This window comes from Sapajus apella, unplaced genomic scaffold, assembly GCF_009761245.1.
Source record: "Sapajus apella isolate SASKATOON/1434 unplaced genomic scaffold, GSC_monkey_1.0 scaffold164, whole genome shotgun sequence".
Lineage (NCBI taxonomy): Eukaryota > Metazoa > Chordata > Mammalia > Primates > Cebidae > Sapajus > Sapajus apella.
In genome coordinates, this window is record NW_022437104.1 from 105,812 (window position 1) to 119,582 (window position 13,771).

At 50.5% G+C, this 13,771-nt stretch overlaps 1 protein-coding gene and 1 long non-coding RNA gene across 3 annotated transcripts in view; both read left to right on the forward strand.

The window, feature by feature from the left end:
• The first annotated feature begins 794 nt into the window (after positions 1-794).
• Positions 795-7,215, forward strand: TSPYL2 (TSPY like 2). 2 transcript variants are annotated; one of them, XM_032267040.1, is made up of 7 exons: positions 795-1,751; positions 3,269-3,346; positions 3,476-3,587; positions 3,677-3,822; positions 3,952-4,046; positions 4,355-5,037; positions 6,434-7,215. In XM_032267040.1, the coding sequence occupies exons 1-7, from the start codon at positions 933-935 to the stop codon at positions 6,598-6,600; spliced, it is 2,100 nt and encodes a 699-aa protein (XP_032122931.1). In that variant the 5' UTR covers positions 795-932; the 3' UTR covers positions 6,601-7,215. The 2 variants fall into 2 exon arrangements, with proteins under 2 accessions (XP_032122931.1, XP_032122932.1); XM_032267041.1 differs by having other exon boundaries at positions 3,952-4,028.
• Positions 7,216-12,052: 4,837 nt separating this feature from the next.
• LOC116542228 overlaps positions 12,053-13,771 on the forward strand; it is a 71,870-nt gene continuing 70,151 nt past the window's right edge. Inside the window, exons 1-2 of the long non-coding RNA XR_004265124.1 lie at positions 12,053-12,379; positions 12,592-12,666. This is a non-coding gene — a long non-coding RNA (uncharacterized LOC116542228). The remainder of the gene's footprint in view (positions 12,380-12,591; positions 12,667-13,771) is intronic.

Below are 13,771 nucleotides of genomic sequence, written 5' to 3' on the forward strand. Positions count from 1 at the left end.
GTTGGGGGAAGAGGCACAAGCGGTGGGGGGGGGGCGGTGAGGGAAGAGGCAGAAGCGGGGGTCCGGGGGTGAGGGAAAGGGAAGTGCGGGGATGGGGGAAGGGACAGAAGCAGGGGCTGGGGGTGAGGGAAGGGGTAGAAGTGGGGGGATGGGGGTCAGAAATGGGGAATAGGGAAAGGGGCAGAAGCGGGGGATGGGGGAAGGGGCAGAAGCGGGGAATGGAAGAAGGGGCAGAAGGGAGGGATGGGAAAGGGGAGACGCGGGGGTGGGGTGGGGGAAGAGGCAGATGCGGGGAGTTGGTGAAGGAGCTGAAGGAAATGGGGGAAGGGGCAGATTTTAAAAGTGCGTAGTTGCTGAGGGGAGGGGGGCGGGGGAAATGATAACGAGGCTCTCCCAATTTCATGTGAGCACATCCTGCTCAGCGCTTGCGTTTGTTTTTCGTCTGGTTTTTTCGTCTTCAGAACCACTGGTACTTTTCCCATTGGATAAAACGCTGAAAGGGTGAGGGAGAGGGGCTTCTTCCCCAGCTTCGTCGCAGCCAATCGCCCTGCAGTTTCGCTCCGGTCGCTGAGGGAGTTAGCCCGTTGATTGGCGGGCCCGAGGGCAGCCAATCGGAAACTGATGATGTGTGGTGTTGGCAAGCAGATTGCGTGAGAGCGGGCAGGGGTCGCGGGAGCGCGAGCGCCGCCGCGGCGGCCGGCAGCCAATGACAAGGCCGAGCGGACCCCTGCGTCAGGAGGGGGCGGGGCTTCAGCGATTGGCGCGGAGGGAGTAGAGCGGGCGCTGTGGGAGGGAACGCCAGAGCGAGACGGTGAGGGGAGCTGGTTGCGTGATTCTTCGCAGCTCCGCTTCCCTGTGCGACTAGCTGCAGCGACGCGGCTGAGAGCGAAGGGGCGAGTGCTAGTCCCCTGAGCTGTGCGAGCGCGGTCGCCATGGACCGCCCAGATGAGGGGCCTCCGGCAAAGACCCGCCGCCTGAGCAGCTCCGAGCCTCCAGAGCGCGACCAGCCCCCGCCGCCGCCGCCGCCGCCGCCGCCGCCGCTCCTCCGACTCCCCCTGCCTCCACCCGAGCAGCGCCCGAGGCTCCAGGAGGAAACGGAGGCAGCACAGGTGCTGGCCGATATGAGGGGGTTGGGACTGGGCCCCGCGCTGCCCCCGCCCCCTCCCTATGTCATTCTCGAGGAGGGGGGGATCCGCGCATACTTCACGCTCGGTGCTGGGTGTCCCGGCTGGGATCCTACCATCGAGTCGGGGTACGGGGAGGCGCCCCCACCCACGGAGAGCCTGGAAGTACTCCCCACTCCTGAGGTCTCGGGGGGGAGCCTGGAAATCGATTTTCAGGTTGTGGAGTCCAGCAGTTTTGGTGGAGAGGGGGCCCTAGAAACCCGTAGCGCAGTGGGGTGGGGGCCCCAGAGATTAATTGACCCAAAGAGCAAGGAAGAGGCGATCATCATAGTGGAAGATGACGATGAGGATGAGCAGGAGAGTAAGAGGAGCAGCAGGAGGCGGCGGCGGAGGAGGAGGAGGAGGAAGCAGAGGAAGGTGAAGAGGGAAGGCATAGAGAGAAATGCGGAGAGGATGGAGAGCATCCTGCAGGCACTGGAGGATGTTCAGCTGGACCTGGAGGCGGTGAACATCAAGGCAGGCAAGGCCTTCCTGCGTCTCAAGCGCAAGTTCATCCAGATGCGAAGACCCTTCCTGGAGCGCAGAGACCTCATCATCCAGCACATCCCTGGCTTCTGGGTCAAAGCAGTATCCTTCTCTTCTATACTCAAGGGCCAGAAACCCATGACAGGAAATGGGAAGGTGGGGGAGGGACAGAAAAGATAAAGTGGGTGGAGGAGAGCCAGAGATGGGCGTGAGCCCCCTGTCGGAAGACGGACTAGACTGGGTGGAAGAGGGATGGAAGGAGGGCAAAACAGCAGAGGAGCTGCACTGGAGATGACGAAGGGGCGGGCATAAAAACTGGACCACAGGCCGGGCGCGGTGGCTCAAGCCTGTAATCCCAGCACTTTGGGAGGCCGAGGCGGGTGGATCACGAGGTCAAGAGATCGAGACCATCCTGGTCAACATGGTGAAACCCCGTCTCTACTAAAGTACAAAAAATTAGCTGGGCATGGTGGCGCGTGCCTGTAATCCCAGCTACTCAGGAGGCTGAGGCAGGAGAATTGCCTGAACCCAGGAGGCGGAGGTTGCGGTGAGCCGAGATCGCGCCATTGCACTCCAGCCTGGGTAACAAGAGCGAAACTCCGACCCAAAAAAAAAAAAAAAAAAAAAAAAAAAACTGGACCACAGATAGGAAAGGGGGAAGAGGAGGACCATAGCATTAAAAAAAGGATCACAGATGATGAAAGAAGGGGGTAGTAAAGGGACACATAGCAGGAAAATTGGACCAGAGGTGGTGAAAGGAGGAGGAGAGGGTCACGTAGAAGATGAACTGACTCAGAGACCTTGAAGAGGGGGAGGGGAAAGGCACACAGCAGAGTAACTGCCTAGAAAGGGTGCCTGAGCCATCCATACAAGGCTCTCTAAACCTAGATCTTTGCTTAGGATACTAAGAGACCCTAATCTTGGCTGGAGTGCCTTTCATTGGCGGGAAAGGGGCTAGAGAGGGGCTGGAGCCCCTGAAGGGTCAGGAGAGGGAGTGTCTAGGTATGGACAAAAAGGAGTTAAATGAAGGAAAGGGAAGAGTAGATGGGGGATACATATATGTACATGTAACATGTTAGGAACATGAGTTTAACATCTTAATAGAATTATGTGGATACAGACCCTTAGCACCCTCATACGAAACAGCATATAGAGGCCCTTAGCACCCAGGCATAGGATATCCTCTAGACATAGGATATTAGCTCCTAGACACAGTATAATATGACCACAGGTCCTCAGCATGTAGACATGGCATCACATGAGCACATGCCATCAGAGCCATTCACACGTGTGGCCATGGACCTTCAACACCCATACATAAAACATCATGTGACCACAGGCCCTCAGCAATCAGATACAGCATCACTTGGACATGGGCCTTCAGCACCCAGTGACATATACCACATGGACACAGACTCTCAGCATCCTGCAGGGCCACCTAACAGAGGTTTATAATGGGAATAAGTATGGGTTATGTCCCATGACTCACCTGTTTCATACAAACCACATGAACATAGAAGGAATCCTGCTCTAGCCTCTCTTACTGTGCCCTCCCTGGCCATTCCTCCCTCCCTTTCACTGGATAGTCAATCCTTGACCTAAACTGCTCCACTCATCAGTTCCTCAACCACCCCAGAATTTCAATTTTGATCAACCGACGTGACGAAGACATTTTCCGCTACTTGACCAATCTGCAGGTCAGGCCAGAGAGATATTTTTTAGTAGGATCGGGCAACGAATCTGGTTCTTGGAGGTGAGGGGAGGTGGGTGGGAAGGGCCATGGTGTGTGGGGGGAGACATTCCACCATCACCCCCACCTGGAGCAGGTACAGGATCTCAGACATATCTCCATGGGCTACAAAATGAAGCTGTACTTCCAGACAAACCCCTACTTCACAAACATGGTGATTGTCAAGGAGTTCCAGCGCAACCGCTCGGGTAAGAAGCAGTCCCAGCATAAATCCATGTTCCCTCCCACCCAATCTGTCCTTGTTCTGTCCCATCTCTATAGCCTTCTCTCTTCCTAGGCCGACTGGTGTCTCACTCAACCCCAATTCGCTGGCACCGTGGCCAGGAACCCCAGGCCCGCCGTCATGGGAACCAGGATGCGAGCCACAGCTTCTTCAGCTGGTTCTCAAATCACAGCCTCCCAGAGGCTGACAGGATTGCTGAGGTGGGGCCCTTCCTGGCATCACCAGAGAAGGCCTTACTAGGCTTGTTGCTGGGCATGTGGGGAATTAAGAATAGGATCTGGGGCTTGTACTCATGGTGCTCTTATCCCCTTCTCTCCTCTTTTCAACAGATTATTAAGAATGATCTGTGGGTTAACCCTCTACGCTACTACCTGAGAGAAAGGGGCTCCAGGACAAAGAGAAAGAGGCAAGAAATGAAGAAACGGTAATGGGGATTTGGTGGCTGAGAAGGGGTTTGTTGGGGGTGGGGCAAAGACTAGTGTAACACAGGATTTATAGAGCCAAAAGGGACCTTCGAGATAATCCCAGTGGAATATGTTTTAGAAGTGGGGAATCATGCCCAGAAATGGCCTAAGGTTACACAGCCAGGGGCAGAAATGGGACTTGATCCACCCTAGCCCCATCCCTGGGATCCCTTAAAGCCTACTGCTTCTCCAGTTACTTTCCACCTTTGAGTGCTATGAGTACACCCCCTCCCACCAACCCCATACTCAGCCCCAGCTTTCCCTACAGTAAAACCAAGGACAGATGTGAGGTGGTGATCATGGAAGACGCCCCCGACTATTATGCAGTGGAAGACATTTTCAGCGACATCTCAGACATTGACGAGACAATTCATGACATCAAGATCTCTGACTTCATGGAGACCACCGACTACTTTGAGACCACTGACAACGAGATAACTGACATCAATGAGAACATCTTCGACAGCGAGAGCCCAGACCACAATGAGGCCCCCAACAATGAGACCACCGATAACAATGAGAGTGCTGATGACAACGAAACCACTGACAACAATGAGAGTGCCGATGACAACAATGAGAACCCTGAAGACAATAACAAGAACACCGATGACAACAAAGAGAACCCTGACAACAACAAGAACACTTACGGCAACAACTTCTTCAAAGGTGGCATCTGGGGCAGCCATGGCAACAACCAGGACAGCAGTGACAGTGACAATGAAGCAGATGAGGAAAGTGATGATGAAGATAATGATGGCAATGAAGGAGACAATGAGGGCAGTGATGATGATGGCAATGAAGGTGACAATGAAGGCAGCGATGATGACGACAGAGACTTTGAGTACTATGAGAAGGTTATTGAAGACCTTGACAAGGAGCAGGATGACTACGCAGATGTGATAGAGATCATCTCAGACGAATCAGCAGAAGAAGAGGAGGGCATTGAGGAAGGTGAGCTAACCCCCCACCCTTGTCTTCCCTCTTTTCTTTCAGAGCAAGCCTGGCCAAGGACGGTATCAAGGCATGAACACGGTCTGCGTTTATGGAGGAAAGAAAAAGCATTCTGAGCAACTTTTTAAACAAAGGAAATCCAGAGAACATTTAACTTAAAAAATGTAACAAAACCCCAAAAAAATCATTTTACTTCTAGGTGATGGGTAAACGGTTGTAACAGAGCAAAAGAGGGAGAGTACACAGAGATAGGGGACAGTGGGTGGAAAACTAAAAAGGACATTTCACATCGAATTGGGGGAGTGGCAAAACATTGCGTTTCAGCACACTCTGTACCCAGCCTTGGCCTTTGGCAAATTCCCAGGCTTGTGCTGGGAGCAGAGCGTGAAGTGAACAGTGTGCTCTCTCAGCCCAGAGAAGGGTGCAGCCAGTTCTACCTCAAGAGTCAGGGGGAGGCAGGCAGGAGAGAGCTAGAGGAAGAAGGTGACATTTGAATTGGAGGCTGCATTCACACTGAGGATCATTATGGAGCATTCTCCATGGAGTAGATCATCTGAACAAGGACCTGGAAGGGTGAAAATGCATGGTATGTCGGCCAGGGTTTCCAAAATTAGGTCCTGAGGAGCCTTCACTAGATCTGACAGCTGCTTCTCACAAAAGGTTTCAGTGGTAGTATATGTTGGGCAAGTACTGCATATAATAATACCAGCACCTAAGGGCTCTGAGAATAACTTCGGAATTATTAAAAGCTCTGAGAAGTATTCAGATGGAAGGTAGAAGGGGCAGGAAAATCAACTGCTCTTGGGGGTTTTTTGGCCATGGGGTCCCTGGCAAACTTCCACTGGGGCAAGGCCAGGGGGCCATGGGAAGAGGTATTGAATGAGTATGGAGCTTCAATCTGGACATGTTCAGGTAAGACCGGGAAAAGGATTCTCAGTCCTTTTCCCTTCCCCCTTGACGGCATCTCTTCTCTCAGAGAAGGGGAGGCAGAGCTGTCTGCCCAGCCCTGAGGGTGGGAGTGGGAGTGGGGGTGGGGAATTGGGTTGAAGAAGATAGATTGGGGCCTGTTTGGATCAAACTGGGGGAGAGGAACAAGGAAGATGCCTAGAGATGAATAGGTTTATTCAGCTGAGGTCAGAACTCAAGGAGACACATCTACTATCAGAGATATATCAGTTTTGACTGAACAGAGGCAGGGGGCCCACACTGCCTGCCTCCCTCCAACTCCCTTATGTGGGCTTGCTTGAGTACACTGGCACACACTCTTGGCCATTCCAAGCAGAGGCGCTTGGCAAATTGTCCCAGGCTATGGACTCTGTTCCCTTTTAGAGGGACACCTACCTGCTCATCTAACCGCCTAACTCCATTTCCCCTTCGTTGCTTCTCCCCTGTGCAGGCATCCAGCAAGATGAGGACATCTATGAGGAGGAAGGAAACTATGAGGAGGAAGGAATTGAAGCTGTCTGGGAAGAAGGGGAAGATTCAGACGACTCCGATGTGGAGGAGGTGGTTCAGGTCCCAAACGGTTGGGCCAACCCTGGGAAGAGGGGGAAAACCGGGTAAAGGTTTTGCCCTTTCAGGGATCACCTCTCTGTATCCCCCACCCCTTACCCCATTTGCCCTCCCCCTCAGCTAGGGCCACGCGGCCCCACATTGCACTTCTGGGGGGTGACCGACTTCGTACACGGGTTTAAAGTTTATTTTTATGGTTTAGTCATGGCAGAGTTCTTATTTTGGGGGGAGGAAAAGGGGGCTAGCCCCCTTCTTTTGGCCCTCCACCCCTGCAGGCTTCTGTGTGCTGCTAACTGTATTTATTGTGATGCCTTGGTCAGGGCCCCTCTGCCCCCCTTCTCCCAGTCAATGTTGGCCCCAGCCCCAATCCCTGTGCTGTGTGGAGTGGACACCCTGACCCTGAAGCAGGGAGGGCTGCTGTGGCCTTCGTCACAGCTGCGCAGTGCCCTTGGAGGCACTGTTGCCACCCTGCTCTCCCAAGTTCTCTCTCCGTCCCTTTTCTCTTCCCGCCGCGCCGCTAGCCCGCCTCGGTGTCTATGCAAGGCCGCTTCGCCATTGCGGTATTCTTTGCGGTAATCTTTGCGGTATTCTTGTCCCCCTCCCCCAGAAGGCCCGCTTCTCTCCCTGGACCCTGTTAACCCTAATAAAATTCTGAGCAAATTCAAAGTGTCGCTTCGAGTCTTTTGTTTCGCCAGGGGCGCTGGCCCCACCGGTCAGTTTCCCCCAGGCCCACACGGAGCCACCTGGCCTACGCAGTAGCCTGCAACATGGTAGTTGCGGGGGGTTCGGCGGGTGGGGGTCGGGCTCCGCCAGGCCGCAGAGACGTTGCGTCAGACCAATGCGGACCATCCTGGCCAATGGCAGGGCGAGGCTGAGGAAGCCCCTCCCTCTCCTGGCGCCCGCAGCGGACCCAGCCAGGTAGCAAAGGGCTTCCCACGCCTTCCTCTTAGGCGCATGCGCATAGAGACACCCTGCACCGTAGAACATCATTTATCAGTGATTCATCTTTTAATTTATAGTGCGTCAAACCTTTCCTCGGGCCTAGAGTGATACGGCCGTGCGGAGCCAAAGGAATCCATTTTCCTCATTCGTGTTTAATAAAAATAAAAAAAGACTTCGGTCCGGATATCACAACCCAATTATGCAGGAGCGCTCTCGTCTTTGGGAGCGGGTACAGAGTCCCTGAAGCTGGGCTTGGGGGAGAAGACGGGAAAAGATACCTCAGGCAGAGGAGTGTCCATAGAGATAAAGGAAGAACAAAGGGAAATTAACTACGTAACTGTGCGAAAGGATGGAAACGCAGGGAGTTGGACATCTGAAAAGCTTTATCCGGGAGACCTTGGAAAGGCTGAGTTATATTGTTTAGGTACATAAATTTTATCTCAGTGGGCGCCAGAAATATTTCCCAGATTTGTTCTGGATCACAATAACTTTTACTGAGACATCCGAGTCGGTCTTTTATACTATGCCTCCCGAACTTTCCATCCAACGCCTTTATTTTGCTGGAAGGCTTCAGATATGGTTAGATTTGCGTTTTAGAGAATGCCCTCTGCTGGCTGCCAGGAGAACGGACTGGAAGGAAGCAAAGCAGTAAGGAAATAGACGCTAGACCTCAGGTGAGATTGGCAAGATGGGGGCAGATATGGGAGGTTTTAAAAATAAACTTAATTTCAGAACAGTTTTAAATTTACAGAATTATTGTGAAGATAACAGAGAAATTCCGTATATCCCACAGCAAGTTCTCCTTATTAACAGTTTACATTAGTGTGATACATTCGTCACAGTTAATGAAACAATATCAGTACATTATTATTAACTAAGGTCCATACTTTATTCCGATTTCCTTAGTTTTAACTTAATGTCCTTTTTCTGCTCCAAGATTCCATCCAGAATAGCATACTACATTTAGTCATCTTGTCTCCTTAAGCTCTTCTTGGCTATGACACTTTCTCAGGCTTTCCTCTTTTTTTGATGACCTGGAGTCATTTGAGGAGTACTGGTCAGGTATTTTATAGAATGTCCCTTAATCATGATTAGTCTGATGTTTTCTTTCATGACTAACTGGGAATATGGTTTGGGGAAGGAAGACCACAGAAGTCAAATGCCATTTTCACAAGATCATATCAAGGGCATGTACTATCAATATGATTTATCACTGTGAATGTTAACTTTGATCACCTGGAGGAGGCAGTGTCCATCAGGTTTCTCCACTGTAAAGCTACTCCTCTTTCCCTTTTTCCATGCTGTACTCTTTGGAAGGAAGCCAACTAAGCGCAGCCCATGCTTAGGGAATGAGGAGTTATGCTCCATTTCCTTAAGAAGGAAGTATGGATATAAATTAGTTGGAATTCTTCCACATGAGCAATTTGTCTATTCTATGAGAGCTTTCAAGATGTTTCAAGCCTCGACAGGCTTTAGATATGGAAGGAGAGGAGTTAAGATGACTGCCAGGTTGGTGTGAGACCTTTGGCAAGGCCCCTTCCCTCTCTGGGTCTCCTCTGTGAGATGGTTGGAATACCAGATCCTGGACACATCTCTCCATGATTCTGATAAATGTTTTGGGGACAGGATGGAGGTTTTGATGCGCTGTCAGAGGTGGGTAGGGAGGACTAAGGCTCAGAAAGGGGAATGTCTTGCGCAAAGTAATGCAATACCTCAAGGCCAGAGCTGAAAGTGCAGGATCCTAAGTCAAGGCATCTTGTGTAGAGAAAAGAGACTTCTGCATGCAATATCTGGAGCCAACCCCAATGAGTATGCGGTGAAGAGGAGGGGAGGGGAAAGCAACAGGGGCAAAGACATTGGAGTAGGCCAGGAAGAGGTCAGCCTGCCAAAGGATCCTAGCCAATCAGAGCCAGAGTAGCCAGCCTGGTTACTCTTGCCTCAGTTGGCCCTACCTCACAACATGACTCTTCTTGTCCTCTCTAGAGGGCCTCAGTTTTCCCTCTATAAACTGAGGCTTATCATGCTAAGGGATCAGTCCAGGAGAAGCAACCTGCCTAAATTCTCAAGACAGAGTCTAGCCTCGAAGTGGGTCTCTGAAGTCTGGCTTTCATTGTGCTCTTCCCTGGTTCCTGTCTCCCCAATTAAATCCCCAGCCCCTCATCCTAGCATTTGAGACTCTTCTTCACCCACCCTGTTAGAGAGGGCCTCTGGTCTTCTTCTTCAGGGATGCTCTTAAGAGTCAATTGTAGGAGTCTAATATAGTTGGCCAGGGTGCTCATGTCCTTGGCTGAGGCATGGGAGGACAGGATGTTCTTTGCCCAGAGTAATATCTTGTTCCCTGTGCCCTCACTCTTCAGTCTGGACCTCTGAAAGGGAGGGCTGTTCTAGGTCTTTAAGGTCACATCTAGCTCCAAGATTTTGTCTTCGCTGAAGGCCAGAGAAAACAAGACCTACTGGCTAAGACCTTAAACAGAAACCAGGAGGATAAAGAGTCATGGGCCAAATGTGCCCTAGGGCCTATTCCCATGTTGAAACTACTTGTCTTCATATTCTTCCTAGCTTACCCTCACTCCTTTGCAGCAGAGGGCCCTGCTCCTGGGTGGGAGGTTCCTGGGATTTCCCGAGACCAGACCTTTAAATTGCCATCTACTTCTGTGAGCAGAATCAGATTGGCAGGGACAAAACCAGATTCAAGAATGTCCTTCCCTCTTAGGTGATCCAAAGGGCCAGCACTGGCTCCCCCAATTGGGGGTGTGCAGAATGTTTGGGAAGGAATCCTATTATTCATTCAGTAAACACTTATAAGTACCTACTGTGTGCCTGAACTACTGAACTGGGTGAAAGGGATACAGCAACGAAACAAGATAGGGCAAGTCTTTGTCCTCCTGGAGCCTAGGGTTCAAGACAAATATTAATATTTTTTGTGCCATGGACCCCTTTGGTGATCTAGTGAAGCCTATGGACCTTTTCTTCCTTCCTTCCTTCCTTCCTGCCTTTCTTTCTTTTTCTTTCTTTCTTTCCATGGAGTCTTGCTCTTGTCATCCAGGCTGGAGTGCAATGGGGCGGTCTTGGCTCACTGCAACCTCCACCTCCTGGGTTCAAGTGATTCTCCTGCCTCAGCCTCCCAAGTAACTGGGATTACAGGCACCTGCCACCACACCAGGCTAATTTTTGCATTTTTAGTAGAGACAGGGTTTCACCATGTTGGCCCGGCTGGTCTGGAACTCCCGACCTCAGGTGATTTGCCCACCTCCATCTCCCAAAGTGCTGGGATTACAGGCGTGAGCCACTGCGCCCAGCTGGACCTTTTCACAGAAAAAAAAAATCGTTTAAATTCATAGAATAAAATATCTAGATTACAAAAGAAATTGGTTATATTGAAATATAGTTATTAAAATATGGAAAAAGCAAATATGTACTATAGTATAGTTGTATATGTACTCCCCATTCATCCATTAAATCATAAGATTTCATGGAGGGTCTAATGACTCTCATTTTTAAATAATAGAGATTATGATTTTCAAGAGATCTGCAACATCTATAATGTGATATGAAAATCTCTGATTTCTATCAGTGACAATCAGTACTGTTACTACTACTGCTACTATGGCTAGTTACATTCTTTATTGAAAAAATGCTAAATTTCCGTTAGAGGAGAGGGAAAATAAAGATGTAAATTTGTTCCCATTCAAATTCAAGGACCTCTCCAAACCCTGTCCCCAGACTCGATTAGAGGTCTGTAGAATCCAAGTTAAGAACTTGCAAATCGGAGGGTCCTTCCCTTCTCTGCTTCCTTCCTAAACAGCTTTCCTTTGGAAGACGAAAGGCCTGGGTTTTATTCTGGGTCTTATTGCGCCGACTGCTGGCGGTGTATGGTGAGACGCCTTAAAGACTGGTCGTTGAGGGGGGAGTGACAATGGGAAGAGACAGGGCCAGAGCGCGTGAGGGGTGGGGCCTGCTGTGTGACTTCAAATAAGTTAGTTTGCCTCTCTGGGTCGAAAGTTTTGTCCGCCTGAGCACTGGGAAAGAACTGGGAGGAGAGAACTTAATTATTTATCCCCCAGGCAACTGATTTACATATGCCCTCTCATTTTATCCTCACACACTCTGAGGAAAATTTCAAAACACCTTTCCATTTCCAGATGGTTAAACTGAGGCGCCTAGCAAGGTTGTCACTTGACCAATGTCTTAGTATCAGGGACCGGTGGGTGACGCGCCACATCCCTATAACCACTTCATCCTCCATGCATGTGGAATTAGGAACTCTGCTCATTTTGAGCGAGAAAACTGGCTTAGGGATCCCTGCAGGTGGGTGTGGAGCCATAGGAAACTGGGTGCTAATCGCGTCTCTTAGCAGAGCGGAGGCATTGCAAGGTGGCTTATGGAGAGTAACACGTCAAAGAAGCCAAGCATCTCGATTGTTCGGTGACTCGCCCTGCGTATTCCCAACTAGCCCCCCACCAACCCTGTCAAATAGACCGGAAACGGCCAAAGACAAGAACTCCTTTCCTGGCCAATCCTGTTAAAGGGTGGGCTTGGCTCTTAAACCAACCAAAGTCCCCCGAAGGGGCAGAGTTTTCCTCAGTTTGGATCTAAGCCTCGGGGACAAAAATAAAGTGCTTCCATCCCCAGCCAATCCCAGGAAAGGCAGAAGGGCAATCCTCCAATGGGAGCCGGGGAGCCGTCCGTAGCGGCGTAGGCCCGTTCCCCCGCTCGCGCTCCAGCCCGCGGAAAGGTCGCGTTCAGTGTATCTTCCAGTTAATGCTGCAAGCCCCTCTTATCAATGCGCTCGCGCGGCGGCTGCGGCGGCGGCGGCGGCGGCGCCTGCGTCGGCTGCGTCGGCTGCGTCGGGAGCGTTTGCGCCGACGCTGATGGCCGGAGGTGTAAGGTAAGAAGCCCTGGACGTCTTATTTTCTGTTTCCATCCTGAACTCCTTTGACCAGGCCTTAAGGAACTCACCTTCGGTTATCAGCAAAATTCTGTTTATTCTCATCCTGCCATCCTGGCGGTTGGGGGAAGTAGCAGCGGGAAGAGGCCGGCCGTAGCGTGCGAGGGGTGGGGCCTGCGCAAGCTTTTAACTGGGCGGCCTCTAAACCCTAGGTCAACTGGTTGCGGAGGATCGTGCGGGTAGCAAAGAGAGGCCGAGTAGTCCTGCGGCTCTCAGCCGGCAACCAAGTGAGTACCCTGCAGAACACTCGGTGCCCGTTGCTGTCCTCCGCGGCCCCACCTGCCACCCTCAGTGTCTTTCGAAATGATTCCTTGCGGGCCTGCCGCTCACATGATCGTTTGTGTTCGTGTCTGTCTGCATATTCTCTCCCATTTCTGTCTCTTTCTGTCTGTCTCCCTTTTTGAGACATAGTAGACATAAGATGCTGACCTGACCAGTTTAAACCAGCTATGAGACTTTGAGCCATCTCCTTCACCCACCTGGGCCTCAGTTTCCTTATCTGTCAAATGGGGACGTGATAATCTGTACCTGAGACAATGCATGTGCGTTACTTTGCCCAGCACCCAGTCCTTAGAAAATTTTCAATAAATAATGACTATCTTGATTTAAAAGCATATTGTCTCTCTTGATCTCTGTCTTTTCTGCCTCTGACCGTTCCTCCATTGGATCTTTATGAATGCTTGTCTTTCTGTTACTGTTTTTCCTCTTTTTACCTGCTTCTTTCTTAACCCTAAAGAGGCTAGAGGTGCATAGTTCATAGCAATAAGTTTGGCCCGAGGACATGAGCTTAGCCCGGGGCTCCGACCTGTGCTGTGGGTGAAAAATGGAGCCTGGCTTTGGGTTACTTCTGGTCTCATTTAGGAGAGAGCTCTCTTTGCTCCCCAGTCTACTCTGTTAAATGGGTAAAGACACCCAAAGTGGGCAGCAACTTAGATTAAAAACCACTTTTTAATGGCCCCTTATATAATGTTAGTCACCACAAGAAGCCCACAGATCTCCTGGTTACATCTCCATACAGCCCTGGACATCTTATTTTCTATTTCCATCCTGAAATCCTTTGACCAGGCCTTAAGGAACTCACCTTCAGTTATCAGCAAAATTCCCTCCATTCTCATCCTGGCTTCTGAATACTCCCTTTATTTTCTTGCTATTCTTTGGTCATTCTCATACCTGTTGGACCCAACATTGCTTTTTTTTTTTTTTTTTATATATATATATAAGGTATATCTTGGAATGCTTTATTATTCTAAAATGAAGTGCATGGAAAATAGAATCTATCTACACACATAATTCCCTGAAAACCAATACAATGCCCTACTTGTAATATAGGGA

Excerpts from the sequence above, each read along its gene's own strand:
- TSPYL2 (XM_032267040.1), top strand. The coding sequence starts at position 933 with ATGGACCGCCCAGATGAGGGGCCTCCGGCAAAGACCCGCCGCCTGAGC. Across the intron at positions 3,347-3,475 it reads GCTACTTGACCAATCTGCAG|GTACAGGATCTCAGACATAT; the intron begins GTCAGGCCAGAG and ends CACCTGGAGCAG. Across the intron at positions 3,588-3,676 it reads GTTCCAGCGCAACCGCTCGG|GCCGACTGGTGTCTCACTCA; the intron begins GTAAGAAGCAGT and ends CTCTCTTCCTAG.